Source organism: Sus scrofa, chromosome 12 (genome assembly GCF_054392235.1).
Source record: "Sus scrofa isolate SSC_HxYL_T2T_F1_AM1 chromosome 12, Sscrofa_HxYL_maternal_Yorkshire_Landrace_v2.0, whole genome shotgun sequence".
NCBI classification, from domain to species: domain Eukaryota; kingdom Metazoa; phylum Chordata; class Mammalia; order Artiodactyla; family Suidae; genus Sus; species Sus scrofa.
This window is the reverse complement of record NC_139394.1, coordinates 38,919,848-38,932,207: the sequence shown is the minus strand read 5'-3', so window position 1 is coordinate 38,932,207 and position 12,360 is coordinate 38,919,848. Positions and strand designations below refer to the sequence as shown.

The 12,360-nt window shown below is 56.4% G+C and overlaps 1 protein-coding gene across 2 annotated transcripts; it reads left to right on the top strand.

The window, feature by feature from the left end:
- Nucleotides 1-220: 220 nt before the first annotated feature.
- MPO (myeloperoxidase) lies at nt 221-11,254 on the top strand. 2 transcript variants are annotated; one of them, XM_003131655.4, is made up of 13 exons: nt 221-257; nt 416-493; nt 650-743; nt 1,069-1,244; nt 1,464-1,587; nt 1,686-1,815; nt 1,889-2,095; nt 3,126-3,444; nt 6,283-6,443; nt 7,676-7,931; nt 8,653-8,823; nt 9,557-9,794; nt 10,818-11,254. In XM_003131655.4, the coding sequence occupies exons 2-13, from the start codon at nt 418-420 to the stop codon at nt 11,023-11,025; spliced, it is 2,160 nt and encodes a 719-aa protein (XP_003131703.4). In that variant the 5' UTR covers nt 221-257; nt 416-417; the 3' UTR covers nt 11,026-11,254. The 2 variants fall into 2 exon arrangements, with proteins under 2 accessions (XP_003131703.4, XP_084841102.1); XM_084984976.1 differs by having other exon boundaries at nt 1,889-3,009.
- Nucleotides 11,255-12,360: the final 1,106 nt, after the last annotated feature.

The following is a 12,360-nucleotide window of genomic DNA, read 5'->3' as shown; positions in this document are numbered from 1 at the left end:
GGAGCCGAGAAACTCTGGACTGGGGGTGCTACGTTCAAAGGCTGGAAATGGCTCTGGTCGCTCCTCCCCTGCCCGTTTCTCCCGTATCAGGGAGCCCTTTCTGTGCACCCCAGAGCCGGGGGTGGGGAGGAGAGGGAGTTCGGTCTCCAGGGGCGGGTCCCATCTGCCCCGCCCCTCCCCCAGCTTAGAGGACATAAAAGCCCAGATTCGGCTAAGCGGTGATGCCAGCGCCAGGTGGAGCACCGGCAACTTTGGAGGTGAGGTCCCAGACTCCGTCTGTAGGCAGAACTCACAGAGGGGGAACTGGGGTGTGAAGGTGGGAGTGAGGGGCCTGGGAGGAGAGGGATGTGGGATTCTTTTCTCCCAAATGCACAATGGGCTTTGGACCCTTACTGGGCTTGGGGTCTGGTTGCAGGGATGAAGCTGCTCCTGGCCCTGGCAGGGCTACTGGCCTTCCTGGTCTTGCTCCAGCCCTCCGAGGTTGCTGCTCTAGGTAACAGTCCAGAAAGAAGCGAACAGGTGGTGGGTTGGCGGGGTGGGGTGGGGGTTGGTTCTGAGTCCCTGGGATCCCTTTCCTCACTGTAAGGGCTCTGGGGCTTGATGGGGGCTTCGGGCCCGTTCCTGATCACGTGACCTCTGTCCTGGGCAGCTGTCCCAGGCCACGTGGAGACCTCAGTGGTGCTGACCTGCATGGAGGAGGCCAAGCGACTAGTGGACAAAGCCTACAAGGAGCAGAGGGAAAGGTGGGGTGCGAGCACTGCCTGCTTGGGGCAAGGGTGCCCCAGGCTGTTCAGAGAAGGAACAGGGAGCAGGGAATTTGTGGGTGGGGGTAGGGTCCTCTGTCCATCTTTCAGTTTTTGTATCTCTGGGCATAAGAACATCTTTAAAATCATGGTTCCCATGGCCTTGAGTCTGGATAACCAGGACCTGTGCTATGTAGAAAAAGAAACTGCTTCTTGACTGCGGATCTCTCTACACGGTCCTTCGAGTCCAACCCCTAGGCTGGGCATCCGCTGAGGGTCTCTGCCTCTCTTCCTCTGGCCCTTGATGCCTTCTTCTTCCAAGCAGCATCAAGCAGCGGCTTCGCAGTGGCTCGGCCAGCCCCATGGAACTCCTGTCCTACTTCAAGCAGCCAGTGGCAGCTACCAGGACAGCTGTTCGGGCTGCTGACTACCTGCACGTGGCCTTAGGCCTGCTGGAGAGGAAGCTGCGGTCCCTGTGGCCAGGCCCCTTCAATGTCACAGGTACCCTTTTCTCTCCAACCCCAGCTCCTTGCTTCCCTAGGGACCCCTTCTAGTGACCGCAGCCACCTCCCAGCGCTTCCCCCAAACCTTCCTTCTGAGGAGCCTCGGGAGCATCTCTTCCACGTCTTAAGACTACACTTCCCCAACCAAGGCTCCCCAGCCGAGGATAGAAAATGGGGGCTCAGCTCCCACCCACCCCCCTACTTTCATGGCCCGCAGATGTGCTGACACCTGTCCAGATGAATCTGCTGTCCAAGACTAGCGGCTGTGCCTACCAGGACCTGGGGGTGAGATGCCCAGAGAAGGACAAGTACCGAACCATCACCGGGCAGTGCAACAACAGGTGCAGCCACTGGGGGCGGCTCCTCGGCAGGTAGGGGTGAGGCTGGGGTGGGGAGCTCCCTGGCCACATTGTGTCAGCGCCCTGTTCTCCCTTTGCAGGCGCAGTCCCACACTGGGGGCCTCCAATCGCGCCTTTGTGCGCTGGCTGCCGGCCGAATACGAGGATGGCCATTCCTTGCCCTTCGGCTGGACGCCAGGGGTCAAGCGCAATGGCTTCCCGGTGCCCCTGGTGAGCACGCTGGTCTGCAGAGCGGGCGAGGCCCAGGCAAGGCCGCAGCCCCTGATGCCCCATGTCCCCGCAGGCTCGCGCCGTCTCCAACGCCATCGTGCGCTTCCCCACAGAGCAGCTGACCCCCGACCAGGAGCGCTCGCTCTTATTCATGCAGTGGGGCCAGCTGCTGGACCATGACCTTGACTTTACCCCTGAGCCTGCCGCCCGAGTTGCTTTCCTCACTGGCATCAACTGTGAGACCAGCTGCCTGCAGCAGCCACCCTGCTTCCCGCTCAAGGTGCTCCCTCCCCACCCCACCCCCAGCCTTCCCGGTCATTGTTCAGGAAGGGGTCACCTCCCTCCGTGCCCAGCTTTCCTTCTCCAGCTCCTGAATGACGCTGGCCCTCACCGTCCGCCCCCAGCCCCTCTGGGCTGAGGACCTCCCCACGGTCCCCAAAAGCTCTGTGTGCAGGTGTCAGGTACCCAGCCCTCACCCCAGCACACAGAGTCTGGGTTGTGGGGTTGGAGTAGGGCTGAGAATGGATGGGTCGGTTGAGGCACATGCAGAGTAGAAGGAGAATCGGAGGGAGAGAGAGCCAGGGGCCAGAGTGAGAGTCAGGAAAGGGACAGGGAAGAGACAGAGGCAGGAGAGGAAAGAAAAAGGAAGAGGAGGCTGATGGAGAGTGTGGACCAGATCCAGAGAACCGAGGAGGAAGGAGCAGACACAGAAAAGAAGAGAGAGGAGCTCCCACTGTGGCGCAGTGGGTTAAGAACCTGACTGCAGTGGCTCAGGTTGCTGTGGGGGCGCCGTTTTGATTCCCTGCCCAGTGCACTGGGTTAAAGCATCTGGTGTTGCCTCAGTGCCGGCCGTAGGTCAAAGCTACAGCTGGGTTTCGATCCCTGGCCTGGGAACTTCATATGCCGCAGGTGTGGCCAAAAAAAAAAAAAAAAAAAAAGAAGAAAAAAGAGAAGAGGAAGGAGGTTTGGGGGAAGAGTCAGAGGACCAGCCAGCCCACCTCCAGGAGGCCCCGCATCCCCAACGCCAGCACTCCTAGTCATCACCCCTCCAGCTCAGAGGCCCTCTGTTGGTGGAACTCAGGCTGATCCCTTTGGGGGCCTTGAGAGGCCTCACTGCGGGCTGAGGGGGTGGAGGAACTCCCTTTCAGTGTCTGGGTCGCTCCGTCTGGTCCTGGGCTCCAGGAGGCTTCTGAGGTAGGATCAAGGCCTTCAGGAGGATGAACGGGGCGGGGGGGGGGGGGAGAGCCACTCCTGACCTCGGTCCCTGCCCTTGACGAGCCCCGCCCCCCTCCGGCCCCTCTGTGCTGCAGATCCCGCCCAACGACCCCCGCATCAAGAACCAACGTGACTGCATCCCCTTCTTCCGCTCCTGCCCGGCCTGCCCAAGAAGCAACATCACCATCCGAAACCAGATCAATGCGCTCACCTCCTTCGTGGACGCCAGCATGGTGTACGGCAGCGAGGATCCCTTGGCCATGAAACTGCGCAACCTGACCAACCAGCTGGGGCTGCTGGATGTCAACAATCGCTTCCGAGACAACGGCCGGGCCCTGCTGCCCTTCGACAACATGCACGATGACCCCTGCCTCCTCACCAACCGCTCCGCGAACATCCCCTGCTTCCTGGCAGGTCAGTGGTGGTGGTGGGGGGGGGGGCGGGGAAAGGGGCGGCGGGGACCTGGGCTGATGCAGGAGCACCTGTTTGCGAGGCCCTTGTGGGTTTGCATTTAGAAATTGTCCTCGCCAACGTCAGGGTATTAATTCAGTTGTCTTGGTAACAAGTTGGATGGAACCACAAAGGCAAAACAAAAACACAGCCAAAAGCCTCAAAGCCAATAGAAACAAAACCCCCAAAACTAAGAAGGAGATTCAGGGATGGCCAAGGAGTCTTTATCCGTCTGTCTCTGTCACCCTTGCTCTGTCACCCTTTCCCTTTGGACTCTGGGAGAGAGGAGAGTTGAGTCCTTTAGGGACAAGGAACTGAAGGGATGGAGAGCCACGTGGCACCCTCTCCCTCTAGAACCATAGTATCCAACATGGTAGCCACTAGTCACACCTGGCTATTTGCATGTCCATTTAAGTTCATTTCAATGAACTTAAATAACAATCTTGGTTCCTCCACTGCGCTAGGCACATTTCAAGTGCTCAGTAGCCTCACAGGCTTCCATATAGGACAGCTCAGATGGAGAACATTTTCATCCGTGCAGAAAGTTCTGTTGGGCTGAGCTGCTTCAGACTACCGCCTATCCACCTTGATTCTCTGTAAAATGAGAGGGTGGGATTTTCGATTTTTTTTTTTTCTTTCCTTTTTAGGGCCAGACCCACGGCATACGGAGGTTCACAGGCTAGGGGTTGAATCGGAGCTGTAGCCATCGGCCTACACCACAGCCACAGCCATGCAGGATCCAAGCTGTGTCTGTAACCTTCACCACAACTCAGGGCAATGCCAGATCCTTAAGCCACTGAGCGAAGCCAGGGATGGAACCTGCATCCTCATGGATCCTAGTTGGGTTCATTAACCACTGAGCCACGAAGGGAACTCCAGGGATGTTCGATTTAAATAACTGGCAGGCCTGGGGATATGGCTGGGGCAGTGATGGTGGTCGTACCCAGAGATTTTCCAATGCTTTTATTTTTTTAATTTAAAAAATTTTTATTATAGTTGATTTACAATGTTCTGTCAATTTCAGCTGTACAGCAATGTGACCCAGTCATATATATATATATATATATGTATTTACATATAGATTCTTTTTTCTAACATCATCCAATGCTTTTTTAAATGTAACCCCAATAGTGGGTCTGAGGCCCTTCTCTCTGGCCTCCAGCCTTTCTTTCTGGTGGCTCCTGATGGCTCTTAGTGGCTGGGCCCTGGGGAGGAGACTCAAAGTCAGTGCCCATGGAAAGAAGAATCCAGGTTGGCAGCAGCGTGGACTTTTCTGGGCTAATAGGGGAAGAGCAGCACTCCTCGGGCTCCACGCGGTGTTGAGCCACATGTCCCCAGCCTGGACGATCATGACCTCTGTCAGGTCATGGGGAGGAAAAGCTACTCAGAGAATTTTCTCCTCACCAGCAAGGGCTGAACCCATTGTCCTGCAGAAATGGGCATGGTGCTGACCCTCTGGTCCTTCCAGAGAGGGTTTTAGGGGAAGATTAGAGAGATCAGAGGGTCTCATTTGATTCTTTTTTCTTTTTTCTTTTTTTTGCCTTTTTTTTTTTTCTTTTCTAGGGCCAAACCCGTGGCATATGGAGGTTCCCAGGCTAGGGGTTGAATCGGAGCTGTAGCCACCAGCCTACAACAGAGCCACAGCAACGCGGGATCCGAGCCGCATCTGCGACCTACACCACATCTCATGGCAACGCCAGATTCTTAACCCACTGAGCAAAGCTAGGGATCGAACTTTCAACCTCATGGTTCCTAGTTGGATTCGTTAACTACTGAGCCATGATGGGAACTCCTCATTTGATTCTTTTGAACAGTCTCAGGTGCGGCCTTTGAACATCCTGTGCCCTGGTGCCGCCCCCAGCAGGCTGCACAATTAGCATGTTGTGTAGGATGGCAACCCTGGTCCGTTAGTAGTGGCTTTCTAGAGTCGTGTGTTGAGAAGGATTCTGAGGTTTAGCATCCAGGTTTAGCAAGAGAGAGGGCTGTGATCATTCGCTGTGTCCGACCTGGGCAGGAAAACAGGCCAACATGCATGCTACTTTTTGGTTCTCCGTGAATCAGGAGAAGAAGTCAACCAGGCAGTGTTCATGGATCTCCTACTTTGTACCAGGCACTGTGTTAAACTCCATGCATCTGTGTGTCTGTCAGGTGGGGGATCAGATACAAAAAGGCACGACCGGAGTTCCTGTTGTGGCGCAGTGGTTAACGAATCCGACTAGGAACCATGAGGTTGCGGGTTCGGTCCCTGCCCTTGCTCAGTGGGTTAACGATCCGGCGTTGCCGTGAGCTGTGGTGTAGGTTGCAGACGTGGCTCGGATCCCGCGTTGCTGTGGCTCTGGCGTAGGCCGGTGGCTACAGCTCCAATTCGACCCCTAGTCTGGGAACCTCCATATGCCGCGGGAGCGGCCCAAGAAATAGCAACAACAACAACAACAAAAGACAAAAGACCAAAAAAAAAAAAAAAAAAAAAAAAAAAAAGGCACGACCCATGGTCCTTGTCCTCAAGGTGCTCCCAGTCTCAGCTATGGGGAGGTGACAAGTCCCGTGTCAGATCTGAGGCCTCGTGAACGAGCATCTCTGACCAGCAGTGCTGCTAAAGAGAGGAAGAGCTGTGGTGGTGGACCAGGGTACCAAGGGGGGCCTCCGAGAGGAGGCGTAAACTGGGCAAGGCCTGGAAAGAGGGGTGGAGAGGACAGCTGGGCAAGGGGCATTTCAGGCCTTGGCTCAGGAGGGCATTTCAATGGAGCAGGACCTTTCTGGGGGCGAGGTCTTGGGAATGACAGTAGCTTTTGCTTCCCCAAGGGGACAGCCGCGCCAGTGAGATGCCTGGGCTCACCTCCTTGCACACACTCCTTTTGCGGGAGCACAACAGGCTGGCCACACAGCTCAAGCGCCTGAACCCCAGGTGGGATGGGGAGAGGCTCTACCAGGAAGCCAGGAAGATCGTGGGAGCCATGGTCCAGGTAGGGAGTCCCGTGCAAACGTGCCTCTGCCGCGTCCTAGCTGTGCAGATCAACCCTCGGCTTCTTCATCCACGATGCTCTAAGGTTTGAAGGGCACATATGAAAACTCCTGGCAGATGCTAAGTGATCTGCCAGATCCCCTCCTTCCCAGGCGTGCTCTCCTGCTCAGGAAATGCTTCTCCTCTCCTCCATCTCACTGTCACTCTTGGCTCCTTTATCCACTCCCCTCTTCTTTATGACTCTCTCACAGCTCTCCCACTCTCTTTATCCTGTTTACCTCTGGTTCCCTCTCCCTATTTTTTCCTGTCTTTTTAGGGCTGCCCGTGTGGCACATGGAGCTTCTTGGGCTAGGGGTTGAATCCGAGCTGTAGCTGCCAGCCCATGGCACAGCCACACAACACCACATCCGAGCCTTGTCTGCAACCTACCCCACAGCTCACAGCAACGCTGGATCCTTAACCCACTGAGGGAGGCCAGGGATCAAACCTGTGTTCTCATGGTTATGAGTCAGATTCGTTGCCACTGAGCCATGACAGGAACTCCCCCTCTCCCTATTTTGGATGCTGCAGCATCCCCATCCTCTCCCAAAGGTACACACACACCCCTTGTTAATTAATACTCCTTGACTCTGGAGGGGAAAGAGTTGCTCAGAATTTAAGTGTGATTCATCGAAACCTCAGAGGAGATTCCAGTCTAGATGGAGGTTGTTCCATCTCCTCTCTCTTCACCGGGAGAAATCAGCTAAGGTGGTTCTTTTCCTTCCTGCCTTCCCTCCTTCTAGAGACAATATATTGACCCTAATCGTGAGCCAGGCACTTGCTGGGCACTGAGTAATTTCAAGAGACAGGAGACACAATCCTTGCCCTCTAGGAGCTCATAGTAACTTAGTAGGAGAAATGAGACATTAGCTACTTAAGGGCAAGGGAGCTAAGACAAAGACTAACAAAGCTCTGCTATTTAAGCCCCTGAGGCAGAGGGCCACATAATTACCCTTTATTTATATGTGAGGAACTGGGGCTCAGAGAGGTTAATAACTGGCCCGAGGTCACACAGCCCTCAACCCGTAGAGCTCTCTTTCTGCCACTCCGAGCCACTTTGTGAGACCCAGCTCCAGTGCTGTGGGAGGCACATCTCTGGCCGCAGATGGGGAAGGGCTCCCTCAAGTCAAGAGCAGGCAGACTGTCTGCAGGGAGGGGTGAGTGGAGAGGCCACTCGGAGTGACTTTTCTTTAGATCATCACTTACCGGGACTACTTGCCCCTGGTGCTGGGGCCAGAGGCCATGAAGAAGTACCTGCCCAAGTACCGCTGCTACAATGACTCGGTGGACCCTCGCATCGCCAACGTTTTCACCAACGCCTTCCGCTATGGCCACACCCTCATCCAACCCTTCACCTTCCGCCTGGACAGTCGGTACCGGCCCATGCAGCCCAACCCCCGTGTTCCGCTCAGCAAGGCTTTTTTTGCCACCTGGAGGGTAGTGCTGGAAGGTGAGTGGGACCTAGGCCAGGGGTGAGTGGGCTGGCAGTGAGGGTGGGGTGGGCATGGGCCTGGTCAGAGGGAGCTGGAGTGGAACAAATCCTTTCCCTCCAGCACTGGGGATCTGATCCGACTTTCCAGCCTCAGTTCACCTGGCTCTGCTCGCACATCTAATAACAAAGAGTGGGGAGTTCCCATCGTGGTGCAGCGGGAGCGAATCCGGCTAGGAACCATGAGGTTGCAGGTTCAATCCCTGGCCTCGCTTAGTGGGTTAAGGATCTGGACTTGGTGTAGGTTGCAGATGAGGCTTGGATCCCGCGTTGCTGTGGTTGTGGCTGTGGCTTAGGCCAGCAGCTGTAGCTCTGATTGGACCCCTAGCCTGGAAACCTCCATATGCTGCAGGTGTGGCCCTAAAAATCAAAAAAGCAAAAGAAAAAAAAATGGGGTGGAGATGGCTTATAAGGAGCCTGCTCCTTCTTGTGTGTTGTGACTCTCAGCGACCCAAGAGGCCAGGGGCTGGGAGCACCTGAGCCTTGCAGGTCTGAAAGGCATTATCCCCTGAGATGCCCCAGTGAGCACCTGCCCTCCTGGGGCCACCTTGGCACCAGGAGATGCATGTGCCCATTGCTCTTCTGCAGTCCCCCCGGTTCCACCAGGGACCCGTCCCTGACTCCAGTCCTAGCTCTGCTGCTGAGCCAGGTCCTTCCCCCACCCTTGCTCCTCTTGCCCCAGGTGGCATCGACCCCCTCCTCCGGGGCCTCATGGCCACCCCCGCCAAGCTGAATCGCCAGAACCAAATCGTGGTAGATGAGATTCGGGAGCGGTTGTTTGAGCAGGTCATGAGGATCGGGCTGGACCTGCCCGCTCTCAACATGCAGCGCAGCCGGGACCACGGCCTCCCAGGTGAGGAGACGGCAGGAGTCCCCCGCCCCCACCTCCCGCTCCTGCCCTCTCCTCCCCCCTTACCTGTCCCTGAGCCCATCTGCTCCAACTCCTCCGGCCGTCTTCGTGTGGCTGTGACCCTCCAACTTGGAGCATCATCATCATAACAACAAGCCCCCCCCCCCCCCCATCGGAAAATCTGTCTCCATCCAGTTTCATGTGGCTTCATTTTACACGAATTCGGAGGGAAGCGCTTATGGTCACTTCCGTGTTCCTGATGAGGAAACTGAGCTTGGAGAAACTCAGAACCTGCCCAGGTTCTCCAGCCAAGTCAATGACAGAGCTGGAACTGGAACCCAGAGCAGCCTCATCAAGGCCCGGGCCTGTTTTATGGGACAGCCGGTGTCGCTGATCCTTGGAGATAGATACCTGCACCCATCCTGGGTCTGGGATCTCCAGAGGAGGCAATGAGGTGCTCCTATCTTTGGACCCAACAGGAGATGCGGCAATTTAGGATCTACCTTAGTGTGTGTGCGTGTGTCGGGGGTGGGGGGGGGAGCGGGGAGAGGGGGCAAGGGGAAGACAGGGAGGGTCCTGGAGCTAAGGGTTCAGGGTTCCCTGGGCATTTATAACCCGGTGACAGGGCTTCTGGCCCCTCCTGTCCCTCACATACCTCTGGCCATGGCCCCTCTGTGTTGGGAAGGTGGGCTTACTAGGACCCAGCGACAGCCACCTCCCCCCAACCTGCACACAGGGTACAAAGCCTGGAGGCGCTTCTGCGGGCTCCCAGAGCCCAGCACGGTGGGCGAGCTGGGCACGGTGCTAAAGAACCTGGACCTGGCGAGGAAGCTGATGGCCCAGTACGGCACGCCCGCCAACATTGACATCTGGATGGGCGGTGTGGCTGAGCCCTTGAACAGGAAAGGCCGCGTGGGCCCGCTCCTCGCCTGCCTCATCGGGACCCAGTTCAGGAAGCTCCGCGACGGCGATCGGTGAGGAGCGCGGCTGCGCGGCTGCGGGCCTGTCCCCGGACCTCTGGGGACCCCAGCTTCCTCCTGCAAAGTGAAGGGCTCGGAGGAGTCTGTGCTGCTCCATTGTGTTCTGGGGCGGCTCACGGTCATCCTGAATGTGGGAGGTGGTGCGACAAGGAGGGGCCTGGACTCCTGGTTGTGAAGGTCGGAGGAGAGAAAATGCCACTCTCGGTCACTTCTCCAGGTCCCAGCTGCAGCCACGGCTCCGCCAGTCTCTATCGAAAGGTCCCATCCCTGCTTTTGCACTGTTTGTCCCGCAGTCATTTCACTGCAGGCCTGACATTTGGCACATCCAGTTGTCACCTGGTCTGAATTGAGCCTCTGAGAAAATTCTAAAAATGTGTCCCTCTCTGGGTGGACAAATTACAAACCACCCCTGGGAGTTCCTGTCATGGCTCAGTGGTTGACGAATCTGACTAGGAACCATGAGGTTGTGGGTTCAATCCCTGGCCTTGCTTAGTGGGTTAAGGATCCGGCGTTGCCGTGAGCTGTGGTGTAGGTTGCAGATGCGGCTTGGATCCTGCGTTGCTGTGGCTCTGGCGTAGGCCGGTGGCTACAGCTCCGATTCGACCCCTAGCCTGGGAACCTCTATATGCCGTGGGAGCAAGAAATGGCAAAAAGACAACAAAACAAAACAAAAACACCCCCAAGGGGAACCATCGCCCCTCAGGGATGTCACCCTGGCCCAGGGCTCGAGGCCTCACGAGTGAGTGTGGGCCTGGCTCCCCATCTATCATTAGTTGTGCCTGGATGCTGCTGGGGTAGGGGTGGGGGAATGGGGGGCGGGCACCTGGGTGGCCGTGACTGGGGCTTTACGTGTTTTGAAAGCCCCCAGGCTGCCCCCGGGGAGGCCTGGTGCTCTCCCATGCTTTAGGGCTGGGTCTGCTGTGCTCCTCTGGCATCCAGGAGCAGCTCACGCCTGTGGATGCCCTCCCAGCCCAGACTGGTAGCCTCAGGGGCAATGGCTGTGGGTTTCCCGTGCAGGTTTTGGTGGCAGAACAAGGGCGTGTTCAGCAAGCAGCAGCAGCAGGCCCTGGCCAAGATCTCCTTGTCCCGCATCATCTGCGACAACACGGGCATCACCGTCGTGTCCAAGAAAAACATCTTCATGTCCAACAGGTTCCCTCGGGACTTTGTCAACTGCAGTACACTCCCTGCCTTGAACTTGACTTCCTGGAGGGTCAGGGACTAGAGGCTGGGTGGGGGGGGGGTGCGATGGCGAGGTGAAGGCTGGGCGTACTTGGGCTGGCCCGTTGGAACAACAGACATCTCCCTTCTGTACGTGAGTCCATCCCTTTCCTGGGTGTCAGCCAAAAAAATGACCCAAACCTTCATTTGTACATGCGTGTGCGTGCGTATGTGTGTGTGCGCACGTGTGTGTGCATGCATGCACGCAATAAATACAATACATATACATTGTATTTCCTGTGTTTGTGTTGCCTATGAACATGCGTTGTGCCTTGTGTGCTGTGTCTATGTGTCATTCATGTGAGAGTGTGTTTGCTGGTTACGTCTTAAGTACATGGAAAGCAGAGAGTGGATTGGTGAGGAGCGCTGCCTCAGCAGCCAGACTGCTTGGGTTCAGATCCTGCCTCTGCAGTTTACCAGCTGAGTGACCTTGAAGGAATGGCTCAACCTTGCTCGCCTGAGTTTTCTTTGGTTTGGTTTTGTTTTTGCGTTTTAGGGCCATGCCTGCAGCATGTGGACGTTCCCAGGCTAGGGGTCGAATCGGAGCTACAGCTGCTGGCCTACACCACAGCCACAGCAACTCGGGATCCGAGCTGCATCTACGACCTACACCACAGCTCATGGCCACGCCAGATTCCCCCACCCACTGAGCAAGGCCAGGGTTCAAACCCACATCCTCATGGATCCTAGTTGGATTCGTTTCCACTGAGCCATGAGGGGAACTCCCTGAGTTTTCTTCTTTGTAAATAACAGCAGTCGTGGCTCCTTGGAGGGTCCATTTGCATCTTCTAGTACTTTGTTCACGGAGCACTTACTCCCTGCCTGGCACTGTGCTAGGTCCTGGAAACATACTGAATCATCAGTGCTTCTGCCCTCACGGAACTTACACCTCAGTGGTGTCCTGGTTAGCCGCGGTGACCCAGCGACCCTCGGAGGAACGGCTATGAGCAGTTGGGCTGTGTGTGGTGGTTTAATGGCTCGGGTGAGCCAGCCTCAGTCCATGGCTCCCCCTTTTCTGCCTCATTCTGCTCTTTTGCTTATTCACAGGAGCCTGCCTGGAGAGGAACGGGGGCCCACTGGCCCTTTGTACCACTTGTTTATACCTGATGATTGTGATAATAAAGCATCTCTGATGGAGAGCTTTGATCTGTCTGTATCTGCAGTGGGGCTGAACCCTCAGCATGAGGCTTACTTTGGGCTCTAACCTTGCATCAGGGTGGGCTGGGGCTCGGGGCCCTTTATGTTCTGAACTGGGGGTCAGGGCATCCAGGGGTCCCTCCTTTGGCTGATTCATACATGGAAGGCAGTCAGTGCTCAGGAGCCTAGGGTCCGGGCCAAA

Coding starts and splice junctions, on each gene's coding strand:
- MPO (XM_003131655.4), top strand. CDS start 418: ATGAAGCTGCTCCTGGCCCTGGCAGGGCTACTGGCCTTCCTGGTCTTG. Junction 1,588..1,685: donor ACCGGGCAGTGCAACAACAG/GTGCAGCCACTG, acceptor CTCCCTTTGCAG/GCGCAGTCCCACACTGGGGG. Junction 1,816..1,888: donor ATGGCTTCCCGGTGCCCCTG/GTGAGCACGCTG, acceptor ATGTCCCCGCAG/GCTCGCGCCGTCTCCAACGC.